At 43.7% G+C, this 27,487-nt stretch overlaps 1 protein-coding gene across 2 annotated transcripts; it reads left to right on the top strand.

Annotated features, from left to right (window-relative positions):
- The first annotated feature begins 1,506 nt into the window (after positions 1 to 1,506).
- Positions 1,507 to 26,482, top strand: serinc4 (serine incorporator 4). Of its 2 annotated transcripts, none has more exons than XM_070958468.1 (11): positions 1,507 to 1,548; positions 13,377 to 13,544; positions 14,753 to 14,931; positions 16,335 to 16,414; positions 16,733 to 16,826; positions 19,453 to 19,664; positions 20,331 to 20,426; positions 24,419 to 24,545; positions 24,670 to 24,782; positions 25,324 to 25,477; positions 26,110 to 26,482. In XM_070958468.1, exons 1-11 carry the CDS (start codon positions 1,522 to 1,524, stop codon positions 26,315 to 26,317), a joined length of 1,458 nt encoding a protein of 485 aa, XP_070814569.1. In that variant the 5' UTR covers positions 1,507 to 1,521; the 3' UTR covers positions 26,318 to 26,482. The 2 variants fall into 2 exon arrangements, with proteins under 2 accessions (XP_070814569.1, XP_070814560.1); XM_070958459.1 differs by lacking the exon at positions 1,507 to 1,548 and adding an exon at positions 6,916 to 7,361.
- Positions 26,483 to 27,487: the final 1,005 nt, after the last annotated feature.

Raw genomic sequence — 27,487 nt, 5'->3', positions numbered from 1 at the left:
AGATTAAAATAAATCTGCATATAAACTAGTCCAGTCTGTCAATCAAGCATTTCATCCATACACTTTTTAACTGTGACTTAACACTGACACCTCATTTTTGCATTTTCAGTGAAATAACTGCAACAGTGTGCCACAGTTTATTCTGACATGAGCAACAAGTACTGCATCAAAATCCAAAAAATACACAGAAGTGGGTCCGTACTACAACATATGCATCAGATCCACTTACTGTGCATTCAGTAGAGAGTTTTGGACAATTACAGAATAAGTTTACCTGCATGTATCATGATGAACTGATGAGTGATCTGTATGAATGTATAGGATGTATCTCTATAGCTGGATTAACGTTATGGAAGGTCCTGGAGGCAAGATTTATCTTTAATATAGTTTGTTCATATGCTGGTATCTTTCAATTCCCACTAAATACAGATACACAGCAGAACAGAGACCCAGGAACTAAGCAGGGCTGAAATGATACTGACTGGCTCCAGGTTTTTTGTGACAGTTCATTTGAGGTCATTTGATTAAATGCAATTTTATAAAGGAATCTGCTTCTCATGAGGACAATAAAACTGAATTAACAAAGGTGTTAAAGATTATGACACATGCTCTCTCTACAAACAGTGTCACAAGATTAGGTCATACTGCAGGGCCCACCTTTGTTGATACAGTACCGTAGTACTGCAAATAAATCGGTAATTAATCAAATTACCATAAACCAATAGATGTGCAGTGAACCTGGGCCTCTGGGGCTCATCTGCTTTGCCAGATTGGTAATCCAGTCGTGTTTGTTTTCCCCAGGAGTCCAGGAAAACTACTTTATTTTAACTGCAACCTTACACAACATGTTTTGGAGAAAATCCAACAAATACTTCAAAATCCTTCGAGGACAGCGGGACATGATGTATTTCCTGGGATGAAGGTGCATTAATCTCAGGTCTGAACTACAGATTTTTCATTCATTCATTGTCAGTCAAGTGGATGACGTTTATTTTTTGACTTGATCACATATGAATCAGGAGGCTCAGTTAGTGGGTTGAAGACAATGATTTATCTACTGTGCTGCCGTCTGGGTGGTGTTGAAAAACAATAACAGGATTATGTGGACTTTTAAATAAATCACTCTGCGCTCCTCCTCATTCTATTCTTGTCTATTATAAGAGGTTTACTTGTCGTGGAATACAAATAGCCCTTCAACCACTGTAACAGATTTCCTGTGTCTCCGGACTTTCCAGGCCTTTCGTGTGTTGGAGCTTTTTCAATCCGCCTCCCAATAATCAGATTAAAAGAAAGAAAAACGTGCTCGTGCCTTGAGCCCCGAGCAGGACTGAAAAGCGCATCAGTGCTCTCTGGGTTCCCTGCTTCATCCCTCAGGAGATGTGTGTGGTGGTGAGCAGCTGCAGGAATGGCGCCGGAGTCGGAGAGACGTCACTGTCATCACACCAACCCCTTCATCCTGCTGTATGACTGACGGCTGTCTGACTGTTTGGACGCGTCATCGTCTCAGGCCTCAGAGACGGGATGTCGGGACGCAGGCTGCGGGCTCAGGTGAGACTCTGCAGGATGCGACAGTTTGACGGTGCATGAAAGATGCTGAGATGATAAAAGACGTCACAGCGGATGTCTCTCAGAGCGGGAAAAATAAACAAAGGGTGAGAAGGATGACTACACATGAATGGATGCATGTGAGAGGGTTTACCTAAAAAGGGCCAAGACATTTTTGGAAATCTGATCTGATGTTTGCATTTAACAAAGTGCAACAATAAAAGGTGTCAAATAAATGGGTAACACCCCTCCCCACCCCTATTTAGCATTTATAAAGGGCATACAAACGTTTAATAAATCATTTCTAACTCACCAAACAGAGCTGTACACAGCTGTGACGACAGTTTGTTTTAATGTATTGATCAACAAATCTAACTTCTCAAATAAAGACATATTTTATATCATTACAGCTTTAACTATATTGTCATCTGTTACACATTCATCCAGCAGAGTTGTTGACAAATACATTAATAGATATTAATATCTGTTTATATGTACACTACAGTGTGTAATAAAGCATTTTTAAATGTTTGTATTCTGCTAATGAATGCCAAATAGGAGGGTTAAAGTGTAAAAAAGGAAACTGAGCGCCTCTCTAAGACACCTGAAAGGGAAATGCTGGATGCATGTTTTTCATTATCTGTTAATATCTGAAAAATAAAAATGCTTCAGAAGCCCAAAATTAAAAGCTGCTATAAACAAATAGATCATAATTCTCCATAACGTCATTATAAAGAGTCTATGAAAACATCTTAAACAGCAGATATTTCATTTTTGAACGCAAGTCTTTAGTTTCGATATGAAACTAAGATAAGAATTTGCTGAGTATCTTCATTTAAAAGCTTCCATAATAAATTAATTAATGCTAATATGCAGATGGAGTACTAATAAATTGAAGGGAAAAATTTGTTGATGTACTTTGTTGGATTTCTGGGTCTATTTTCTTTTAATAACTAATGGAAAGAAAATAGGCTTCATGGCCAAAAATATGTGCACACCCAAATATTCTGAACACGTGATTTTTGAAGCATTTTTCCCAAACGGCGAGCATCACTCTGCTGCTGTAACTTCTTCTTCTTCTTCTGGTTTGATTCTTTCCACTAAACATCGAACCTGCTGCAGGGACTTGCTCCCATTGAGACGCGGTCAGGTCTGGCTTTCAGTCACCATCCCAGTTCGTCTCAGAGGTGTTGGATGGATGTGCAGGACGGTCAAGTCCTACAACACCAAACTGGGAAAGCCTTTTCTTTATGGTTCTGGCTCTGTGCACGCAGGATTTCCATAATGAAACAAGAAAGAGACAAATACAAACTGTTAAGACAGAGGTGGAAGCTAAGTTTATTGTCTAAAACAACGGTTACAACCCGCGAGGTCTCAGCGTGAAGCTGAGGGCTCAACACATGATCAAAGGGATGAAGAGGAAAAAATGTATTGTTCACTTTTCTGATTTTTCTCCAATTTTTGCTTCTTTTCTTGTGAAACACTGCATGAAACCTTTCAAACAGACAAATCTAATGCAGAAAAACAGACTTGGGAGCCACTGTCGTTGAATTTCACAGCACAGTTTGCTGAAGTATTGAACTTGAACTAAGATGTTTTGTCCAAACCATAAAAAACAGCCTCAAAACAAAAAGAAAACCAAGTGTTCAGACGGGGTGTCCACATACTTTTAATCAGTAGAGACAACATGTGCATCCAAACTGTCAGAGTTAAACGTCACATTTGGTGTCAAACCACTGAAAACATGAGCTTCTCTCCATGTTCACCAAAGGCCAGCCATTGATATGTGCGGTAAGGACTGTGGCACAGATTAAATCTTTCTGGACTCTTCTAATAGTCTCAGTCCTCAGACTATGGGCAGGTTGTGCACTCAGTCATGCCACAGTAATCAATGGCTGCATTGTGTTTCTATGGGAAGGACGACTCTGTTTGCAGCCACATGTGAATCATGTGCAACACTGAGCTTTTTATTTACATACATCTAAAACAGGCTTAAAAACTGCCTGAAAACCGTCTCCTCGCCGTTTTGCTGAAAAAGAGTCGTAAATGATTAATGACTGAGTCACTTTTCTCGTCCTTTTTTGTAAACAAGCTTGGATTTCAGCCAACTGTTATTGCGCCAGCCTGCTGAAAACATAGATTGAACGCTTTCACTCAAGCGGCAATTTGCATCCGCTTATTTGCTTTTGTTTGTTCTCTTCCTCCTCTCCCACAAGGCAGCGGCAATTATCTGAGAGTGAAAGGGGCCCCCAGGAATGCCGGGCCCGGCCGCCCGGACCGCTCACAGCAACACGTGTTTATGGCAGGGGCTCGCTGGTTTACACCCACTCATGTTGGAGGGAATAATCCAAAGCGAGATTGAGGATCTGATGTGAAACTGCGGTCGTTTTTAAGCTTGTATCTGATCTGGAGGAGGACGTGTTCACGAGACAAATATTTAAATGCAAAATTCAGATTGAATCTTTTGTTTTGCTTTTAGACTTTATGAGACTGTAAAAAGTATAAATTATAGTTACGACAGAACAAGTAGAGCAAACAGACAAACTGCTTGCTCTACTGTGTGATCCATGTTTTAACACTTTGCTGTTACTTCCCTGCAGTAGCTTCAGTATGCAGTATTACACATTTCCTTTCGTACTAAGCCTTATATTTTTTTCCAGCTGTGTTATTCCATCTGCTGACTTTGCTTGCCGTCTGTAACACCTTAATTTCCCTTAAATGTCGCTGGAGTTGAAGTCTGACAGGCGTTGGGATGAAGGACCTGTGGTAGCGTTCCTTCCTGCTCAGTGGATGCAGCAGTCTGCTGCTGAAGGAGCTGCTCAGGGCCCCCACCGTCTCATGCAGGGGGTCAGAGGGGTTGTCCACGACTGATGTCAGCTCGGCTAACATCCTCGTCTCACCTATAGCCCGAGCTGCGGGTCATGTGAGCATGGAGGTGGCTCTACCTTGGACCTGCTGCTCTGCCTCCATCTGCTCCTCAGACTTATAATCCTACAACTGTTGATATGTGGAGAGAGTTCATTCACAGGGTTCGTCAGTCCAAGCCTCTTAGCTGAGTCTGAACCGAGCTGACATTTGTCTTATTTAACCTCGTTTGCTACTTGGTTCTTAGAAAGTGAACCCAGACTGACGTTGGTTCTTCTGAAGGGTTACGCTATAAGATTTTGGCACCGGCTGCTTTTTTCCAACATGCATGTAAAGAGGGAGAGTCCTAAAAACAACTCATCCTGCTAATGCGGTTACAGCACAGGCGAACATCAGCTCATTTCTGTCACCTTCGTCAACATCAGAGCAGACGGAAGCAAAAAAGCACCATTTCACTGCAAAATGTCCCTACAGAAACCCTCCACAGCCAAACCAAGTGCAAACACGTCCCATCGACGAGACAAAGAATCTACTTCCAGTTTTACAGACGTGTTAAAGTTAATAAAAGGAAAGTGTGCATTATACAGCTCTGCAGTGTTTTTAAAGATCAATATTCATAATAATATTTCAAAAAATGTTTCTTTTGCAGTGAGTCAAACCCAATAATCTGTGATACATGCAATGCTAACATATTAGTCTTTACATCTTTGAGTGTTATGCATCACCTGCAGTTTACTCTCATTTCAGTGGCAGATGAAACATTCAGATCCTTTACTTCAGTAGAAGCACCAATACACACTGTACACACACAGTAAAAATACCTAATTTGATACTTGGATTAAAAATATTACTAAGTAAAAGCATGCTGTTGCAATCAGAACAGAATCATTTCCCAAATTGGGATCAATAAAGAAACAATCTAAGTCAGTCTAAGTCTAAGTAATCAGGAAAATGTACTTAAAATATTAAAATCTGAGTTAAATTAAAGGTTGACTCACTTTGCCTTAAGCACATAAAGCAGAAGCTAAAGCTGTCCGAAAATGCATTGAAGTCCAAAGTGCAGTTCTTTCCTCTGACACGTAGTGGAGTAGAATATTAAGTACCTCAGATTTGTACTTATCAAGTGCAGTACTTGAGTAAATGTACTTAGTTACGTGCCACCACTGGGTGTGAGTAATCTAAATTCAACAGGTCAGACAGAGAAGAGGCTGTGATGCAGAGGACTGTGGGCCTTCATCATTTCAGCATGAACTGCAGCAGTACGAGGGACGCTGTGTGTTACCAGGCGAGACGCAGCAAAGGGACAAATCAGTGAGTGCACTTTGACGGACAGTCTCCGGCTCAGTGACGCCGCCTGTGGACGCAGCTCTGGGCTGGTGAAGGTCATCCTGCCCGAGAGGAGGGTTCAACAGCGGCGGGATTATCTCGGCTCTCCGCCCTGCACACTAACCCAAATCTAATCTGACTCTCTCCTCATGCACTCAGCGCTTTTTACCAGATACCAGAAGCATCGGTTCATTTAACATGTCTCCAGACGGCTTTCACACGTCCATTCTCACCGAGTTCTTCTTCCAGAGAATTAGCTTCGACTGGTGCAGTAACTGCAAAACACCTAACAACAAACTGTCACCAAAACAGAGCAAAGAAAAATACAGCAAAGTCTTAAAGAAACTTCAAAGTTTAGCCAGAAAGAAATGTTTGCACGACTTAAACTGGAGTTAAAAGTCTTCTGAAGGCTTGTTGAGTGATCCTCCCAGTGTCAGACTTACAACTTTGAACAAACAGTAAGAAGGGGAAATACATCTAAAAGGCACAAAGATGGACATAAATACAAACAAGGCTGCAGGAAACTTCAGAAAACTAGAGTTGCAAACGTTCCAGAGCAGCAGGAAAGCTTAATCCAAAGAAGTGCACGTCTAAATCTGCTGGAGAAAAGTGAACGTTATGAGCTTTTCTGATAATAGTGAATTAAAAGTGCAAATCATTTGAAAGCTAAAATACATGTATTAGTTTCAGCCCTCCATTAGAGCCCCAAAAACTCCACTGGCCTGTTTATTATAAGCTGTGAGCACATCTACTAATGCACCCGGCCTTTGTTGATTCCATCACAGACAGCCGCGTCCAGTCTGTCCCACTTCACTGTTTCTGGGTCGTAACGCGGTCGTGGTAACGTGGCCTCTTTCTGAGTGACACACAGACTCAGACTGGGGCGAGGTCTGTGGGGTCTGTAGGTGGGCGGCATCTACGAATCACACGGGGTAATTGTTTAATTTCTAAGTCTGGATTAAACAGTATTGCCCAGTCCCTTTGTGCTGCGAGGTCTGTGCAGCGCTGGGGGAAGGGAAGGGAAGGGAGGGACAGATGGGACTGACACATGGTCCCTGTCGACCTCCTCCTCGTCCTCCTCACCCCTCCTCCCCTCGCAGACTCTCTGCCTAATCTGAGCGGGTAGGACGGGGGAGGATGGGGGAGGGCACCGGGCATTCGCCACCACCTCTCCCTCTTTTCTGGCAGCACCCAACGCAGCAGCTGAGCCAAAGCACGCAGGATATGGGCAAAAAAACAACGTCTTCCCCAGCGAGGCTGGACTGATTGCAGCTGAACCGGTGCTCATGCTGAGGCTGTCGGCTGCAGGGAGCCCAGCCGGACCAGATTTACTGCTAATCCAGCATAAGGAGCGTGGAGGGACGACCTGCTGGACTCTGTGGTTTTACTTTTTATCGTCACTTTCAGTCGGGCCAGTGAGAGGAAGTTGTGTTCTGGCCTCTTTGAGGATGTGAGGATGCCATCTTTGCAGGCACGCTGAGAAAACCTGCTCGTCCTGGAAGTTCATGGCCAAATGTAGAGTCGTGGTGGCCGAGGAGAAGCAGTTCAGAGGCACGATGTCGGCCACTCAGGGGGTGAACCGCAGCGGCGCCTACAACTACTTCCTCAACATGGTGGCCTATCAGGTGAGAGCTGATGAGCAGCGGCGCGGCAGGAAGCGACCGCAGCTGGAGGTTCAACTTTTTAGAGTTTGTTCGGTGTCAGCTGAGAGTTGATTATTAGACAACAGTCTATTTTTTCTCATTGGATGATTAAATATAAACTATGCAGTTGATTTTATTAATTACAACACTGGTGGGGCTGTGATTGATGAGATTTACCTCATCAAGATAAATATTTAGGATTGTAAGTATTCAGATCTTTGATTACACAAAAGTTGCAATGCCAGAGTGTAAAATACTCTAATACAAACACTGCTTTCAAAGTCTGACTGAAGTAAAAGTAAAGAAATAGACTGATAGTGTCAAAAGTTAAAGTACTTGTTTTGCAGAATGGCCTCTTTCAGTGTCATATATTGTATATATTATACAATGTTATTATTTTCACTAATGCATAAACGTGTAAGCAGCATTTTAATGTTGCAGCTGTGTTGAGGTGAAGCTATTTTTTTAAACAATTTAAAATATTGTTTGGAAGTTCATTCTGAATCTGCAAAATGCCCAGAAAACATAGCTGTCAAATAAATGTCAAGGAGCGAAAAGTTAAATATCACCATCTGACATGGATCTACTCAAGTACTGTAAAGCACAGGAAATGCAAAATTGTGCTCGGGTTCGCGTGCTTTGTTATGATGTTCCACCTCTGCATCCATCACTGGCAAAGGTTGATTTCTGTCGTGGTGAGTTTGTCTCTCGCCTCTGACCTGCACAGTCTGATTCAATGATAAATAATGTCTTTCTGAGGCTTAAGATTATTCTTTTGCAGTTGAAGCTGTCAGAGAGCTGGGGATTGAAGTTTTGGGGCCTTAGTTTGTGGTGTCGTTCTGAATTGATATTGTCAGGTGTCCGCGATGGGTTTCTGAAAACTTTTTTCCTATAAATTGTCTAAAAAGTCGGTATTTTGGGCTTTCAGACGTATGAGGGATGGTCAGTCTGCTCTGGATTTGTTCACTGAGCATCTACAAACAAGCGAATCTCCCAAAGCCACAAAGAGAAAATCTAATGGCTGGTCAGGATGTGAAAGTTCACCAGCCCTCAGAAATGAAGGTTTTTCATTGGCAGTTATTTGGAGCTCCTGATTGGACAGTTGTTTGGTTCTGGGGTAGCTCGCTGGAAACGATTAAGTAATGAAAAGACTCGTGTGACTTATAGAAAAGTCAACAAAACAAAGCCACAGTGTCTGTTTCTTAACACCTTCTGCAAAAGATCTGTGGTTCCTCCAGAAGACTCGACGTTCAGGAAGAGCCACAAATAAATGGTTTCATGTGGAAAAGTCTCTTTGAACAGCTGCTGACGCTACTTTTCATCAGATGGTAGGAAGGAGGAAATAGGAGCATTTGTTGGGGACTATTTTCAGCGGTGGATTAATCCACATTTGGAGCTGTAGTGAGTGTTTGAGGCAGCAGGACGGTGTGTGTGTGTGTGTGTGTGTGTGTGTGTGTGTGTGTGTGTGTGTTCTTGGTGGTGGATGAACATGTGCAGCAGAGACACTCTTCAGTGGGTTTTTAACAGTTTTTGGACAATGATGGAGCTCTGTGGCTCAGAGGAGGAAGACCTATCAGACTGACACACACACCTTTGTGGTGTGTCTGTAGGGACGGAAAGGTCAGTCGGTTGGTCCAGACTGACGCTGCCCTCAGGGTGAACTGTAAAAACTCTGGTGATGGTCTGAATTTTCATCTAGTGCCGTCAGTCCACCTCTTTGGTTCATGACCAAACACCTGAAAACAAATTAATTCCCAGCAGCCTCATCTGTTACTGTGTGTTTTGTGCTAATTTTCAAGCTAACATGTGACTGTGGTAAATCTGATGAGCATTAGCATGTTAGCACTGTCAATGTGAACAGGTTAGCATGAGGATGTTAGCGTGTAGCTCACTGCTGCAATCAGAAGCTGATAGTCGGTTTTCCGAGCTTCAAATCCCAGCGTGTCCCAGTGCAGCTGCTCGAGAAAACATGAAGCGAACTGATGTTTGAATGTCAAACCTGTAAACTTAACAAACACATTAGCACACTTTAAAAAAAGGTGGAGGAGCAGGCTGGAACCACACGCTCGCCCAGACGTCTGTCAAACATAAATCGACTGAACGCGAACGAACAGCACATGAAGTCAGAACTGCTGAATGCTGCTTGTTCGCTGTGTGTCGCCATATTGCTGTGACTTCTCGAGGTGCAATACTCGCATCGCTTCACTGACTCTAATCAATTAATTGTTGGTTTTGGTTGTTTTATGTGATTTGTTGCAGAAGATCAGCAGGTTTATCTTTTACGTCAAAGCTTTTTATTTTTAAAAGGTGAACTCAAATTTGTGCCTCTGTTTTAAAAGTGTTAGATAAAGTGTTTTTGGGTTTTCACAAAAGTAAAACGGGAAGTGCTTGCAGCTCCATTCCTCATTCAGGTCATCTATTGATGAAGTCTGTAAAGAAACTGAGTCAGGAGGATCATGGGAAATGATCCTGCGTGCTGTTAATCCTGTCATTCACCGCTTGTGGCCACCGTGGCCGCTGTTTGAGGTCTGAGAGGCATCAGGTGGGAATAAAACAACTCGACATTTTCACTCTTCTACAGTGCAAAGACTGCTTCTTTTGATCAGTTCTGCTGAAAGATTGTACGTTTATGTGATATAGAACACGTTTCACTACGCAGTGGCTCCAGCGCACTTAATTTGCTGTCACACTGTGTACAGTACATCCTGATGGCAGACTGTGTTTGGTGCATATGAAGGACTTTAGTTTATCTGCATGAGATAAATCAGAATGAAATATAGTTCACTGAGTGCATGCAGATGAGGTGTTTCTTTTGCTGAGAATGTAGATTTAATAGATTTAACTTAAGCTCAAAATATATTTAAATTAGATAAAATAATATTATTGACAACATTAGATGTATAAAATATTCTGTTTAAAATCCCCATATGGAGTTAAAGGAAAATAGGTCATTTTAATTTACAAATATATATATTTCTCCGTATAAGAGCTAAAGAAAGACGTGTTTCCATGAGTTCCATACAAAAGTACCTCTGTAACTTACTGAAATATGACCTGTGCTCATAAAATCCAGTTTCATTCAGGCGGCTCATCAGTGTTAGCATTTACTGCTAACTGCTCAGATCAGCCACTAAAACTTCATTTGCATGATATTATGCATGTGTGTGTGTGTGTGTGTGTGTGTGTGTGTGTGTGTGTGTGTGTGTCTGTGTGAGATACATGCGGGATTAGCTCTCAGATTAGCTTCTTGGAAAGATGCAGAGGATCCGATAATCATCTGCGAACAAACAACTGGAGTGAGTCGTGCTCTGTGTGTGTGGAGAGCATACATGACCCGAACATCCTGCGTTGACCTGCCACCATGCTCAAATTTAGAGTTCAGAAAATAAGGATGCACGCTCTCCGGTTACTCCTCAACCCACAAACACGCTGCCGTTTGGCCCGCATATGACCGGCTGTGTTATTTGGACTTTTTAATCACAGTGATTATTCTGTGTTTATGCCAGATTTGAGCTCCTCGCTTACTGCAACAACTTCGCTCTGAGCATTAATCCTGTATTATAGACCTTAAACCAGACATGCAGCGGTCAGTCGTAAAACACCTGGCTGTGTGGAAGACGGCTCAACAAATGAAATGTTTGACACAAATGACAAATTTTGACATTTAACCTTTTATTAGATTTTTAAAAACCATGACAAACTGACGTCACAAAGCTCTGACATAAACTGAGTTTTGCAGTCTGCAAAAAGCTGATTAAAAACAGCATTATTGACCACCTTTACCTCTGAGTGTACATTCAACCACACGGTCCATAAATGAGAGATTATGAAAAGTAACTTAAGAGGAGCATCTTTAAACTCAAAGGTTGAATCATGTTTTCGGTTGGAAACATGACGCTCTGGTCTGCATCCTGCAGCAAACAAATGCAATTATTTGATGGGTCCTGCAGGGTGAATGACTGAGTGAATGAATGAGTTGGTTATTTTCTGGGGGGGGGGGCAGCCTCAGCAGAAACTTTGCTTCTCTTTGTCGTGACAAACAGTGCAGTCAGGGAGCAGATGGTAAACAACAAAATGATGCTTGTGGAGCCAAACAGCTACAAGCAGTAACAGCGAAGGCAAATGGAAGCAAAAATGAACAATGAAAACATGAAAAAACATCTGAAATGGCAGGAGAAGAAGAGTAAAACCAGAGGAAAGCAGGTTGAAACTAACAGAAGACAAGGTTCAGCTTTACCGCGTCATTATGATGCTTCTCTGTAAGCATCTCTTTCATTCTGCAGCTCTGTCTCAGGTACGACCTACGGAGAAAATGAGTACTGACAGTCTGCTCTCATGTGTCCATTATAGACTGACTGACTGACTGAATGAATGAACGAATGAATGAATGAACTCTTTCTCCTACTGACAGTTTCACGTCTCCTTGTCCGTGAACATGCCTCTTTCTTGTCTCTTATTTCCAACGTGCTGCTGATCGTTTGGAAACTCGCAGTGTGTCTTAGTTTGTGCTGCTCTGAGGAAAACAAAGTCATCTGGCTGTCTTTGCGACAGCAGCATCAGCAGTAAAACCACTTGAAAAGTTTTCTGTTTCCACTTTAATATGTAAATTTAAAGATGTTTGTGTGTGAGACTCTGCGTGGGATTCTGAAAATGTGGGTCAGAAACGATTTCTCAGAAAAGCGACCTGAGGACGACGCTGCAGGATCTGCAGCAGCAGCATCAGGAGCAATCAGCTGCAGCATTTTGGACAAACTGTCCCTTGAATAATGTTTCCTCTGCTGCAGGATCAAATCGTTTGAGCTACTGTACACGATTAAAGCTCTATTTTTATTTAGTCTTCACTTCAATGAGAAGATGGATAATCTTCTTGCATTATCCATCAGATTATAACTTGCATGTGATGAGTAATAATAACTGCAGCAGCGTTCAGTGCATGCATGCAGACAGAAGCCGACAGGCTGCATGTTTGTCCAAAGATCATTTTAGCTTTGCATCTTCCTCCATGTGACGAATTCCCAGACATTTCAATCATTTCACAGAACAGCACCACATGTGCAGAGCTGAAGCCATTTTTCCTCTCCCACACATGCCGCTGCGGCCCTGATCGTGCCGACAGACCTCCAGACTGTAATCTGCAGAGTTTGCCGAAGCATCAGACAGATGTGCGTGCAGGTTTTGCCTCCTTAGATTTAGTTGAGGATCAGCAGTGATGGGCTTATGTCCAGTCGTCCACAGCCCTCATTTATCAGAATCAGAACCAGCCAGATGCTGTTGGACTCATTAGATTAATCTGCCACCGGCCGCCCCGTTGCCAAACACTCGCTCAGTGTAAGATGTCTGACACACTGACCTCCAAAAGTTTGAACTGGGCGTAATGCAGACACGAACGAATCACCAGTCACATACTGTCCATGCAGTGCTCGAGCACTGTGACAGAAACTTAAATATAACTTAGTCTTTTAGATTTATAGTGCAGATGATTGGTCGCAATTTGTTTTCAAATTATTATTTAAGCACTTTGACAGCCAGCAGCCGTCAGAGACGAGGAAACGTGGGAAGAGACAGAGGAACACAACGTGCAACAAATGTCCCTGCACTATTATCCCGTCACATTGTTTCTCAGAGCAGCACATGAACTCTGAAAGTGATTGCTTGAAACTGAAAGCCGCCACAAAGTCGCTCTTAAAGCTATTTTATTATGAGTGATGGGAGAAAATCCACAGCTCAGCTGAAGCTAATGTGAGAGTTCAGCAGACGAATCAAAGAAAAAAAGTCTCTTTGGTCCCTTTTTTGTGTCTTTGTCCTTCTGCTGACACCCCACTACTACCATCACTGTGTTTATCAGCACACGTCTCTGATCCTGGCCTCATGGACGTACTTACAGAACATATTTACACGTGTTTGAGTCTTCATACCTCCACTCTTCCTCCTCTGCTGAGGCTGTGTTTCCTGTTGTGTGTCATGTGGATGCTGAGCTGCCTTCCTCCTCCTCCTCAGATCTGCTGTTGCTGTGGACCGGCTCCCTGCTCGCTCTGCTGTGCCTTCTGTCCTCCGGTCAAATCCTCCACCAGCACACGGGGCATGTACACCCTCTTCCACATCATGAGCTGCGCCGTCTCCTGCCTCATGCTGTCCCGCACCGTCTCCGAGCTCGTCAGGGAAAATGTGAGTACTGGATCTCTTCCTCCTGGTCACAAAACATAACCACAAATCAAAGAAATCAACTGAAATATGACCATAACGATCATTAATCTCCTGCTGGGCAAGTGGCAGCAGAGCTGAAATCATCCTGTGCAAAAGTCCTGATACAAATACCTAAAAACACAGAACACACAGCAGAAAATGAGGCCTTAAACTTCAGCTCTGCAGCTCTGCAGCTCTGACGGTCTGTGATCGGCTGCAGGTCGACAGATATACCAGACAGTAGAACATGATCCGTCATTTCAGGTGGGCACATGAGAAGAAGCTGAAAACCTTTGGAGGTCAAAGAGCATAAAAGACACGCTAACAGCTGACTTTACTTACTGACCTGATAATGTTTTACACTGAGAGCAGCTGTGTGCATAACTTACCTTTTTATGTCAACAGACAGCAGCTGAAAGACCTCAATAACAGTCAATAAGGGGCCTTTCAATACATGCAAACCATCAGTGTTAACTGGACATAATGAACTTTTTATGTGACTCTAATTTGAATTTAACTACTACAGAACTATCCGACCAACAAGGCCAGCTAATATCAGTGAAGCCTTCCCCTCCACTGGCTCTCCAGAGGCCCCTTCAGCAGGCTTTACTGGCAGTATGGGTGTACTGATTAACTGCAACATGGTATTCCAAAAACATGGTCATGTGCATCTAACATTTAAAAACGGATCGAAATGAATCTTCCCACCAATGCTGCTCAAAGCACATGTCTTGTTTTTGTCGTCTTGTCTTGTTTACCTGCTGCTAAACTGTTGTGGAGGTGCTGATTTAAAAGAAAAAACAAAATCTCTTTGCCTCAGGCTCAAGAAATACAGAATCTAACTCAAATGCAGTCAAGATGGCCCGTTCATTTCAGTAATAAAGAAAAAAAAGCTTACAGGTAAAGGCAGGCAGGTAGATGCAGCTCCAGGTAAACATTCAGGAAACAAAAGCCAGAAACAAACCTGGAAAGGACTGAAGAGAAGAGGGAACAGGTGTGTGGATGGGTGGGCCGATCAGGTGATGAGGAAAGTCCGAGGACATCTAGTGGACGGGAGGAAAAAAGGCAATGAAGGGGCCTGAGCCTGGAGAGGGGGGACAGGGGGACAGACTGTGACACCTGTCCTTTAAGACGAGGTTAGGAGAAGCTCTTGCTGTTCATTATGAAATTATTTTGCGTGTGCATTTCAGGTGCCTTTCTTCAACATGGTGTGTGACCAGGCGCACGGTGGGGGCCACTGTGAGATGCTGGTGGGCTACTCAGCGGTCTACAGGGTCTGCTTTGGCACTTCCTGTTTCTACCTGATGATGGCGATCTTCCTCATAGACGTGAAGTCCAGTCAGGACTTCAGGGCGCTCATACACAACGGGTCAGTCCGCCTCGTCCAGCAGGATCCTCCTGAGCCGAGACGTCTGTCTTTTTGTCAAACGGCTGTCTTTTTGTCAAACGTCTGTCTTTTTGTAATTATCCACATAATAGATTATAGATGTAATTACAAACCATTCAGACAAACAAGACAAGTTATTCTGTTTCAGACAAAATAGGTCATGAATGCAACACCATTCATTTTTAGACTTAGAAATGCAGGACTTTTGTACAAGCACCTGAACGCAGCACCAGTGTCAAAAAACAAAAGTTGAAACCTGACATAAAAATGTTTTTTTGTTTGTTTTGTTTTATTGGTCCTGCTGACAAACAGGCCATCAGAAAGAAAAACATGAAGGGCTGAAAAAAACATCACCTCAGCTTCTTCTGAAATTCTCAAATCTACCTCAAAAATGGCCAAAAAATCCCAAATGAAGCCTGGAAAACTTCACATTTTCTCTGAATTTACAATGAGGTCACAGAGATTACGATGTCTTTTCTCTGACTCAGATTATTTAGCGCAGATCTGATACCAGAACAGAAACGTTGGCACACTCTCTTGAAATAAACGCATCTTTAAATACTTGACTGCAGTCGTGCTTTGTGCCTGGCTCACCTGGCCTGGCCTCCTGCTCTATTTAAAGCTCGTTATTGTCGCACTTTCCATTGCAGCGCAGCAGATTAGAGGGTGACGTAGCTCAGATTAGGATTGGACAGGCTGGATTGCTGCTCCACTCTGATATAAATCCACTCACAGGAGTCTTACTGGTGCCACGTTGAGAGGCTTCAGGGTCTTTGGCAAAGGTTACGGGTCTTATTGGTCTGCAGGGGGATCAGGGAGTGACCCAGTGTCCCGCTGGAACCTCGTATGTCCTCTTAAAGTTCAAACAAGGATTTGATTAAAGACTCACGCTGTACTTCCTTCTGGTGAATGAAAAACAAGCCTTTTTGGATTAAAATATTCAACATTTAGTCCAGTGTTTTCAAATATTTGTGCCATTTGTTTCACAGAGATTTAGTTGCTTGATAATGAGTGATGCTGTTATCTGGTACTGTGATTTTAGTGCTACTCAAATCACATAAAGACAAAAAGTCTGTTCATTTTACTTTTGTTTTGGCAAAATTTCCACTTTGGACATGTAGTATTTTCATCCTTATACCTGATTATGATACATTAGTTGAATCTTGTCTGGATTTCAAACAGCAGAGATCATCCAAAGTGGTCAAAAAATGCAGCTTTTTGCAAACATCAGAGAACTCAATTAAGTTTCCCCGCAGAGTCATGTGCATGGAAACAGCAAGAAACTAAAACACAAAGGTGAATTAAAGCAGAGTTTAAAAGCAGACAGGACGGCACTTTGAGTCTGAGTCTTGACTGTAAACTGTTTTTTCTCTGTGTCTCTGCAGCTTCTGGTTCCTGAAGTTCATCACGCTGCTCGGGATGTGCACCGCTGCCTTCTTCATCCCCACAGAGTCCTTCCTCCATGGTGAGAAGCAGGCATTCATGATGATGATGATGAAGGTGTTAGTGCACCGCCCTCTGCGTCCTGCTAGAGGGCAGCAGAGACCTGCTCCTGAGAGCTCCTCAGGTCGACTCTGCTGTGAATTATTGGCTCATAAATCTCTGTGGCTTAATTTCACTTTGTTTGGGAACAATAAATCTGATGGTGATACGAGCCTGATACCACAGCTGAGCTGTGATTTACGGCTCGCTTTCTGTCTCTCCGTTTGTCTCTCCTGCTCTCACTTCCCTGAAATAAATCAAACTATATGGATCACGCTTCTTCTTTTCCTCCCCCTCTCAGCTTGGCATTATGTTGGCGTGGTGGGAGGATTTGCCTTCATCCTCATCCAGCTCATCCTCATCACAGCTTTTGCACACACCTGGAACAAGAACTGGTGAGTGAGAGGCTCATAGAGATAAATTATGCTATCATGGTGGGTGTGTCATGCAGTGACAGGGGTTTAAATCATGTCACAGGACATTTGTGCAAATCTTAAGTAAAACCTGGTGACAGATAAAATATTCACATGTGAATTATATGGCCAAAAGTAAGTGGACACATCTGCCCAGTCTTAATACTACAGCATACAATGTTATTTTAGTGTCCCTCCAGTGTTTGGGGCTGCTTGTCCTTTTCCTTTTTCTAAATAATAACGTCCCTTTGCATAAAGCAGCTCCACAAACAAATGGTTTTCCCAGTTTGGTGTTGAAGAACTTGACTGAACCCCGACCTCAACCCCATCCGACACCTCTGAGATGAACTGGAACACCTGCACAAGCCAGACCTGATCAGCCGACATCAGTAACGCTTTTGTGGATCAGTGGGAGCAAATCCTGCAGTCCAACATCTGGTGGACAGACCGGAGGAGTGGAGGCAGATCACATATGGATGTAACGTTTAAGTGTCCACATACTTCTGGCCACACAGTGAAACTCTGCCTCTTTGATTTTCAACATTTTTAATAATGGTCCAACATTAATCTAGTAGGATTATCTCCACAAAACTCCCTAAATTCAATCTATTTTTTCACACTTTTACTCTAAACTCCCTAAATTCCCCCCGTGTGATTTATTGGGCACTTTTCAGGCCTCTGAGGGAAACTCTCAGGTTAACCTTATGATAGACATGAGCAGTGTTGATGACTCAAAGCGGACGCTACTTTATTTCAAGGGGTCACATGTCAGAGAGGTCGGAAACCACGAGTCTAAAGCAGCTGGAGACGATGAAGGAGCTCTGAGGTTTGAGGTGAAGGAAACGCGTTGTGGTGCAGAGGAGGTTCAGACATCCAATGAAAACCATGCATCTACAATTAGATTTTTTCAGATAAACTGAAAGAATAAACGTTATCCCACTTCTTAGATCAAACCACTGGGGGCGTCCCGGGGGTGTCGGGTTGGACCACCAGCCCTGAACCTCAGTCTCTGCATGTCTTACCCACATCTCGCTGTCTCCTGTCAAACAATGCACAAACTAATTTGAAATAATAAGAAAAATGAAATCCCACCGGATCATCTGAAAAACAAAGCAGAGCTGTTTTTAGTCACATTTTGGAGATACAGGGTTCTCACAGGACAGTGATGACATGTTATTTAAGGTCCCTCTTAAATATACATACTGGCTCCAGCCTGGTTCACATCTGGAGAAGAGAGTCTCTCTTCTTCTGTGGTGATGATGGATTCATGTTCTGTCCAGCAGAGCTGCATAAATCACACCAACAACTTCAGCCACATCTGTCCTGTCCGTCTCAACATCTGGAACTTTCTCTCCTTTGCTTTTTCTAGTTTGTGGCTTAAATTTTTGCTTGCTTAGTTGCAGTTTGGCTCTTTGGTGCTGGGTGGTACACTCATTCTGCCCTTCATTCCTTCTGCTTCTTCTTATTCTTCATTATTGTAATTATTAATTCACTTCAGTCAGAGAGACTTTAAAGAAGGAGCTGATCATTTGTAACAAAGATGCTGCGGCAGCAAACAGGACTGGTGGGCGGGTATCAGTCTCAGGTCAAACGGCCTCACTGCACACCTGCATGGACATGATTGGATGTTGCTGGTCAGCTGGTACTCACACAGCTGATGAATGGAGAAGCAGGAGTGAGTCAGCTGGTGCCCATCAGCTAATGCTAATGCCTGAGCTAATGCTACGCCCCATTTGTTTTTGCTCGTTTACCACTTTGCTCATCTGAACTTCATTTTCCTTATTTTTTATTGCTTTGTTTGTTTGCCTGTTTGCGTCCACATGAATTCTCTCGTTGATGCTCCCTCCTCTCGGCGTCCTCCCTGTCGTGTCCTCATTCTCTGAGCCAGACTCGTCCCCTGACAGCCAGCTTGTCCCAGATGTTATTTACTGAGTCCAGCTGCTGCTATCTGTCACTCAGCCACCTCTGAACTCTGCTGTGACAGGGCAGAGTTGTAGCTACAACAACTAAGAGGATTTATTCATTCAGGACCTTTTCCAAAGCAAACGCGCACACAGCTAAAAATCCTCTTATTGCCTTTACAGCGATGGGAGACATGACGAGAGGAGGAAATATGGAACAAACAGTGAATTACCTGACTGTCAGCAGCATTAAAACGGCCATTGATTTCTCCTTAACACACAGTTTTTAGCTGTTGTTAGATTAAAGTGTGTTGTCTGACTTTGACGCCTCTTGGTCCCCTAAAACACATCCCAGCAGCACATAGGCCGCACCAGGCGTCATTTGGATTTCAGCATTTTCTTCAAATGCAAACAGATGCAATCGTAATGGTTTCAGAAATGCTTCTTCATTTCTGCACATTGTGGGTTTATGATGCAATGAGGCTCAGCGCAGTAATTCACGAGAAAACAAGGAAAATGCTATAAAAATATGAGAAATCCCTCTTAAAAAATCCTGGAATTGCACCACAAATTAAACCTTGTCTTGTAACCTTCATTTATGGCAACATTCATCTCAGCTGTCAGCAGATTTTAGTGAACTCAAACTGCTCGAAAAAGCGTTTATAGAAGGATGTGAAGCTGAAAGTCGTCCTCTGTGTCGCCCTCAGGTTGACCGGAGCAGCAGAGAACAAGCGTTGGTATCTGGCGGTGATGTGCGCCACCCTCTTCTTCTACACCATTGCCACCATGGCCTTCACCTTCATGTACAAGTACTACACACACCCCATCGCCTGCCACTTCAACAAGGCCCTGCTGTGGATCAACCTGGGCCTCTGCGGCCTCATGTCCTTCATTGCCGTCACACCGTGCGTGAAGCAGAGTGAGTTGAGGAAACACGCTCGCATGTCTGTCGTCGATTTTCAGCTGTGAAATAACACTTAGTCCATCTCCAGCTACGCAAACACCCCCTGCTGAAACCGCTGCTGCTGCTGCAGATGATAATAATTAGATGTAAGCTAACATTATCTGTTTCTCCCTTTAAAAACTGAACGTCGACTGCGGGCCTGCTTCGCCTGCACTTGTCTGTGTTTTATGACTGAATCATGCAGCGGCTGACAGAGGCGGAGGTAGCTGAGTACATCAGTAGTACTACAAGATAAGATAAGATAAGATAAGATATACATTTATTGATCGCACGCCTGTTTTCTTAACTTGCATTGCATTGTGCTCTCAGGGCCACCGTGATACGCCTTCAGCCTTTCATTACTGATTCATCAAAGCTTGTCATTTTTCAGTTTTCACCGATTTACAATAAAAGTTGCACAGATTTCACATCCTGATTTTTCCTCTGGACGGTTTAAGAAAATAAACACAGTTAAAGTTCTGATTTTTACTTCTTCTTAATCAGTATTTCCATTGGTGGTAAAGGATTTGAGCATGTTCTCACTGCTACCTGCTTGTGAAGTGTGTGTGCATGTGTGTGTGTGTGTGTGTGTTTGGGGGTGTTTGCACTGTGACCCTGACTCTTCATCTCCTGCCTCTGCAGAGCAGCCTCGGTCCGGACTCCTTCAAGCCTCCATCATCAGCTGTTACGTCATGTACCTGACTTTCTCCGCGCTGTCCAGCCGTCCTCCAGAGAAAGGTGAGCTGAGCACAGGCGGATCTCTGCAGCTCCACAGAGACTCTGAACATGTGTGTCTGCCCAGCGTCACACACCAACCTCCATGAGCACACTTCAGAAGATGCAGCGTACCTCAGTCCGACTGCTGACATGTTGTTGTTAACGATGGCTTCTTTGATTGCAAGTGAAGTGCACACGGCATGTTTTCCTTCCGTTAAATCTGCAGGAATCAGTATTCTTAAATGAACATTGGCTCAAATGACCGCTGAAGGGTCGGCCCATAGTGACTAACCCACAGAGAAGTGTCACCCAGCTCTGCAGCCCCTCTTTTTTGGCATCTTTCAGCTCGTTGTTTTGGTTTTGGTTATTTTCCTCAGGAGCTGGTGGAGACCACTACAGAGATAGAAGAGAGCCTTTATTTAGATGAAAGCCTCTTATTTTGAAATTTATCAAAATTTCTGTGCTTGTACCTCATGATCCAGTCCTACTTAGACTTAATACTGAAGCGCCCACACACACACACACACACACACACACACACACACACACACACATATGGAAAAATCCTCCATAATTGGCCTTTGCTTTCCTCATAATGACTCACCTGTTGGCTCCAGGTAAGACAAAGAGCCTCCACATGACTGAGACATTAGTGCAGAGGCTTGTCAGAGGCCCACGTCTTATCCGGGGTTTACATCTTAATGGCACACATGCAAATACAGACGTCCACACACACACGTCCACACACACACACACACACACACACACACACACACACACACACACACACACACACACACACAGATAATCTGGGATGAGATGTGCTCTGACATGCTGCCTGCTGGGCTGGTGGCCTGTGGTGAGGGCACACTGAAGGATATTTGTTTCACATTCCTCATGGATCCATTGACAACATAATAACACAGGAACACAGCCTGGCAGCGGCATTATATATGTTCTCACACAGCACATCCTGCTGAACGACGCACTACGTTATTAGATCTGCCAGTAAGGAGTGTTTAATACACCTGAGGAGAGGCTCGGTAACATAAAGGTTAAAGGAAAAACACGACGGGCCTGATACGCGGCTGCTCGTGGTGGGCCTCGTGGGTTGTCTGTTGGTGTATTTTTCTCATTCTTGTACACACTTCAGTTGGTCAGAGTCGGCATGGACAGATGTTTAAACCTGCCGCAAAGGCAGAAAATGTCTCTGAGAGGTAAAACATCAACAGTGAGAAGAAGTGGAGGCACAGAGGCAAAAGGTGAAGCAGGCACAGCGCAGGTTTCCAAAGCCAACACTCAAGCAAAACACTCATGACCAAATATGCTGTTTCTTCATGCACCTTTATCCTCCCCAAGCCTCTGAAGGTCCACTGATGCAGAATGTTTAGTGATTTATTGGAAAAATGACAGTTAGTTGAAACATACTGAAGCTCCCCCGAAGCTCGGAAACCGGAGATCGACTTCTCGGAGAAGAGCTTTTAAATGAATCCTGTGAGATTTGGCTTCGATCAGTCTGGACGTTTGCAGCATGTTCCTTCACTGTGGACGGCGGCAGTCGTCAGTTAGCTACAGTTAGAGCTGGAACAGTCAGTTAATTGATCAATTAATCATTTTGATGGTTCCAAGTATAGTTTGTAGTTTCTAAAATAAATCAGGCCAAACGACTGACTCATTCTGAGCATCTGCAGGTTAATCAGCAGACGAATTGCAGCACTAGTAGCAGTTAATCAAATGCTGATGCAGGATAAGTAGAAAAATGTGTCAAACAGGAAATCCGGAGAGGTTTGAGAGGCTTCTGTGGATGTTTTGATCCTTTTCTCTTCATTGAAACTGTTGCTCTTAACACTGAGACTCTAAGCTAACGATGCTAAAGCTCAAACAGCAGTGAGCTCTGTGCCCACACAGGTCTGTGGTTCAGCGCTGCTTCAGTGCTGCTGATGCTTTGTATTTAACACGCTGTCGTCCACAGAGGTGAGCTGTGAGGACACACACACACTCATACTGTGTACAGTATGAGTGTGTGTGTGTGTGTGTGTGTGTGTGTGTGTGTGTGTGTGTGTGTGTGTGTGAGTGAGTCCCGGGGCAGTGCAGAACATTGTAGCAACTTGTTGAGAAAATATGCGCTCAGTCTGTTATAAAAACACTTTTTCAGCACAGACGGCGAACCACACACAAAGACACACACACACACACACACACACACACACACACACACACACACACACACACACACACACACACACACACACACACACACATTCGGTGATATTCAGTTTCCATTTCCACCCACTGCTGCTGAGTTTCCTTTTTCAGATGCTTTAATTTGGGGTTCTTTCACCCGTCATGGTAACAAGGCGTGTGTGTGTGTGTGTGTGTGTGTGTGTGCGTGTGTGTGTGTGTGTGTGTGTGTGTGTGTGTGTGTGTGTGTGTGTGTGTGTGTTTCTGTGTGTGTGTGTGTGTGTGTGTGTGTGTGTGTGTGTGTGTGTGTGTGTGTGTGTGTGTGTGTTTCTGTGTGTGTGTGTGTGTGTGCGTGTGTGTGTGTGTCTGTGTTTGCAGGTTTGACAAAGAGATCCATCCTCGTTACTGTCTTCTTAGGTCTTTGTTAGCCTAGTCTGTCCCCGGAAGGCTTATTCTGCTCTATGACCTCACCATGACACACACACACACACACACACACACACACACACACACACACACACACACACACACACACACACACACACGCACTGAGGAAGAATTAGTCTGGAGTTCAATTGAAAAGGCAACTCAAAGAGCAGGACATGTTCTCTCTCCCTTGACGACTCTTGACCCGCATGAGTGTGTGCGTGTGTGTGTGTGTGTGTGTGTGTGTGTGTGTGTGTGTGTGTATAATATAATCTGGGTCCTGTAATTAGCCAGTGTTTTCACTGAGCTCAGGTTCCTTGTTCCACAACACACAAACACTAAACTTCTCTCAGGAATCCACAGCCGGCTGAAACAAAACGACCCTTTGGAGGTTTGTCTCAATCTGTGTGTGTGTGTGTGTGTGTGTGTGTGTGTGTGTGTGTGCGTGTGTGTGTGTGTGTGTGTGTGTGTGGGAGTTCGAGCTTGCACGCATGCATGTGTATGTGTGAGCATACAGTACATATTACGAGCGCTCTGTGAGCGTCCAGAGGGCGAGTCTCTCGGAGTCCCAGAGGGGACCCCGTTTACAAGAAAGAAAGGAAAAGTGAACAGAAAAAAGTGGCTCAACGCTCGACCTCCACATCACACCTTTTCTCTGCGGGGCCGGCACGAAAAAGCAGAAGTCTATTTTCAGACGGGGCGGCAGCATTTTGTTTGTTAATCTGAATGCTGTGAACAGTACGGAAGACGATTCATTTACTCATTAATCAATGAACACATCAGAGGTTCAGATGCTGACCGCACTGACACTGTGTCGTCTCTCCGACATGCTATCAGTCAAATAGCAACAGAATATAATTTGTAGATTAACAGTGTCACAGGTTTGAGTTTTCTGTTTCTATTGTATCTTATTGTATTTTATGAGCCTTTATCGCTTTGAGCTGCTGGAACTCCAATTTCCCCGAGGGCTCAGTAAAGTCCAATCTAATCTAATCCAATCTACTCTAATCTAATCTAATTTAGAAAAAATGAAATCATGTCTGACTATTAAAGCATCACATTTTATGTCAAACTGGTGCATTTGATTTTAACTTGTGCCATCCTTACGTTTATCTTTAGCTGAGCATTTTCTTCAAACACAAATCATTATTGATGAACTCAAAAGGCTGATTTCATTTTTTTTTGCCTTTGGGCAGAAATTCAGAATCAAAAATGAATGTTTTTCATGAGTAAAACATACAGAAGTCTTTCATTGTATTCTGTAAAATACAACACATTTCCTGTTTCGGATCAAACACGGATTGTTCTGTTTGTGTTGTCGTTTCCACAGAAACAGTCTGATAAAAGGACATTTTCTCTGAATGACACTGTGATGAAGCTTGACATGCTGCCTTCTCCTGTCTCAGTGGTGTATCAGGGCATGAACATGACCGTCTGTTACCCCAGTGTGGGACAAGACGGCATCCAGAAGGAAGGCAACGCCGTGGCCATAATTGGAGCCGCCATCATGTACTGCTGTGTCCTCTTTGCGTGGTGCGTACACGCTTTGTCTTTCAGCAGAATCGAATGCAAATGAATGAAATGTGCGTAACGCAGCAATCATTAGCAAACCACGAGTCAGCAGAATAAAACCGACCTCAAACTCATCTCTCCTCAGTAACGAAGCTTCGTACCTGGCCGAGGTGTTTGGCCCGTTTTGGATGATCAAAGTTTACCGCTACGAGTTCCAGAAGGCGACCTGCTGCTTCTGCTGCCCCGAGGAAGAGGAAGGTCTGTGCTGTTAACGTTACATAAATGTCTTCTTAGAGGCGCTCTGTGCTGTGTTTTTACATCCATCAAGATCTCAGTCAATAAATTTAAGGTAAAATTTGAGCTGACGTTGGGTAAAGGGGCAGCCGCCCTGGCTGACTGTAATAGGCTGAGACTCCTGTCAATCAAGCACAGAATAAAAGCCTCTTTAAGCCTTTAATGTCGGCTTATAGACTCCCCGTGGAGATGCAGCCGTTAGTGGAAGAGTGGAGTGGAAGAAGTCAGCCGGCTCATAAACAAGCATGTAAACACAACACAAACTTAAATATTTAAAAACATCAGCTTTGCAGGTGTTTTGTGAGGGAGGAAATGCCCTCAGCGTGTTTGTTAGGCCTCAAGGATGAGCGCAGAGACTCAACATAAACTCAACTTTTGTTTGTTTACGAGGAAACTCTGCAGGGCGCCTTTAATGACGGCGCTCTGAGGCGACGTGAAGTCAGCGTGGCGGAGGCTTCTGTAGGTTTGAGCTTCGACCAGACGTTTCTGAATGTGTCTCTTTCAGCTGAGGAGGAGTTTGAGGTTGACGAAGAGAACAAAGGCTGTCAGAAGGTCATTCACAACGAGACCCAGAGAGTGGCCTACAGCTACTTCTTCTTCCATTTTGTCTTCTTCTTGGCCTCGCTGTACGTCATGATGACCCTCACCAACTGGTTCAGGTTCGTCCAGTCGATGCATGTGATTGCTGCGTTTCTTGTATGAAAGGTTCAATAGAAATAAAGTTTATTTATTTATTTACTATTATTATAAATAATTATTAGGATCAGAAAAGGTGGAGGGTCGACACACGTTAGCACATCATACAGCCCACTTTATTCTGCAGTTAAACAGAGAGCACGACTACAGTAAATAAAAAAGTGCCATATAAGATAAGATAAGATAAGATAAGATAAGATAAGATAAGATAAGATAAGATAAGATAAGATAAGATATACTTTATTGATCCCACATTGGGGAAATTACGGCAGAAATTCCACTTCTATCATGTGACTCAGTGGTTTTATGACAGTAATTATTCCGTGAACATATTAAGGTTTAAGTTTGTGATTTAAAATTCTTTTATTTATTTTTCCGTACTTCTTATATTCCTTTGAGATATTGTAAGAATTCTTCTTATTATTATTATTATTTATCTTAATTTCCTGTAAGTCAAGCAAAGCAGGAAAAAACCCTAAAGTGAGACATGATGTCCAGCTCCCCTCCTCGTCCTGATCCTTTTGGACCAGATCCTAAACTCTGTCTTTTATTCCTCCTGGGGCAGCCTGGAGTTAACTGTGTTGTCCTCCCCCAGCTATGAATCAGCAGTGTTGGAGACCACCTTCACCCACGGCAGCTGGTCTACCTTCTGGGTGAAGATGTCGTCCTGCTGGGCCTGTGTGATCCTCTACCTCTGGCTGCTGCTGGGCCCTCTGTGCAGCTGTCAGTCTGAATCCAGGCCTCGCCGCTCACGGATCAAACGCCGCTCGGCGTCCTCCCGTCACGTCTCCGTCAGCGTCTGACACTCTCTGTGAGGGCCCGGCGGGGAGGGAGGCGCGATGTGGACGCGAGGTCAGCCGGTGCCCCGCAGGAGGGGATTTTCAGGAGTGGGGGTCACAGGGGTCAGGTGTCAAAGACTCACAGTGCTGTGAGAAGGACCAATCAGAGGGCTCAATGCTCGGTGAAGACCTGGATAAAGACCTGATGTCTCAGGCTGGACACCACGAAACGAAACCACCAATGAAGACTTGACGGTGGTTTGGAAACACACTCACAGAATTGCCAAAGGGATCAGACGGGGTGAACGCTCACGCCCTCTAACGCGGGAATTACAGTAAATAGGAGGAAAGATGGACACATTTATCAGTTTTTACTCTTTAATGTTAGTGTTATTTTCTTTATTTAGACTTTTAACATTGTAACAGGAGGATTAGAGATATTTGCTATGATATTGCTTCTGAGGCACACATCCCAATTATGTTTTTTATTCTGATTAACAAACGAATCTGCACTGAACAGCAAAGCCCCGCCAGTCCTCGGATCAATAGTTTTCATCATGAACAAATCTTTCTTGAAGCCGGAAACAGACCTGCGAGCTGCTTGCATCAACTGTGTTCAGCTCCGTCCTCGCTTTCCTTTCCTGCCAAACTGCAGCAGAGGTTTAATCTGTGCCATCAGCACACGTGATGTTTGCTCGGAGGCAGAACTTCCCTCTCTTTGAAGCTTCAATTCATACCTTGTTCAACAGTTTGGGAAACACGCCGCACCTGGAGAGGAATTATTTCAGTGCACAATTCCCAGTAAAACCACAGCTCTTTGATTTTACATTTCTGTTTGTGTGCACATTAAACAAACGAGATATAACGTGCTAATTAGCGAGTTTGAAGGTGCGGCTGGGTGCATGTTTGAGCTGTTGATGCATGCTGTTTCCAGTCTTTATGCTAAGCTAAAGCTAACTGGCTCCTGGCCATAGCTGAGGCACAGACATCAGACTCTTATTGATAAAAAATGAGCATGTGTACATCCCAAAATGCAAAACTATCACACTGAACATGTTGAGTCTTTTAAATCCAGTGTAATAATGAACTTGCATTGCTGCAAATCAGCCTCCAACTCCAATTTGAAGTCAGCTGTTTGGATGAAGATGAAAATCACACTGTAGCTACAGATAATGACAGAATTAACTTTATTTC

This window comes from Chaetodon trifascialis, chromosome 1 (genome assembly GCF_039877785.1).
Source record: "Chaetodon trifascialis isolate fChaTrf1 chromosome 1, fChaTrf1.hap1, whole genome shotgun sequence".
Lineage (NCBI taxonomy): Eukaryota > Metazoa > Chordata > Actinopteri > Chaetodontiformes > Chaetodontidae > Chaetodon > Chaetodon trifascialis.
The sequence above is the reverse complement of the archived record's forward strand: the minus strand, read 5'-3'. Positions and strand labels throughout refer to the sequence as shown.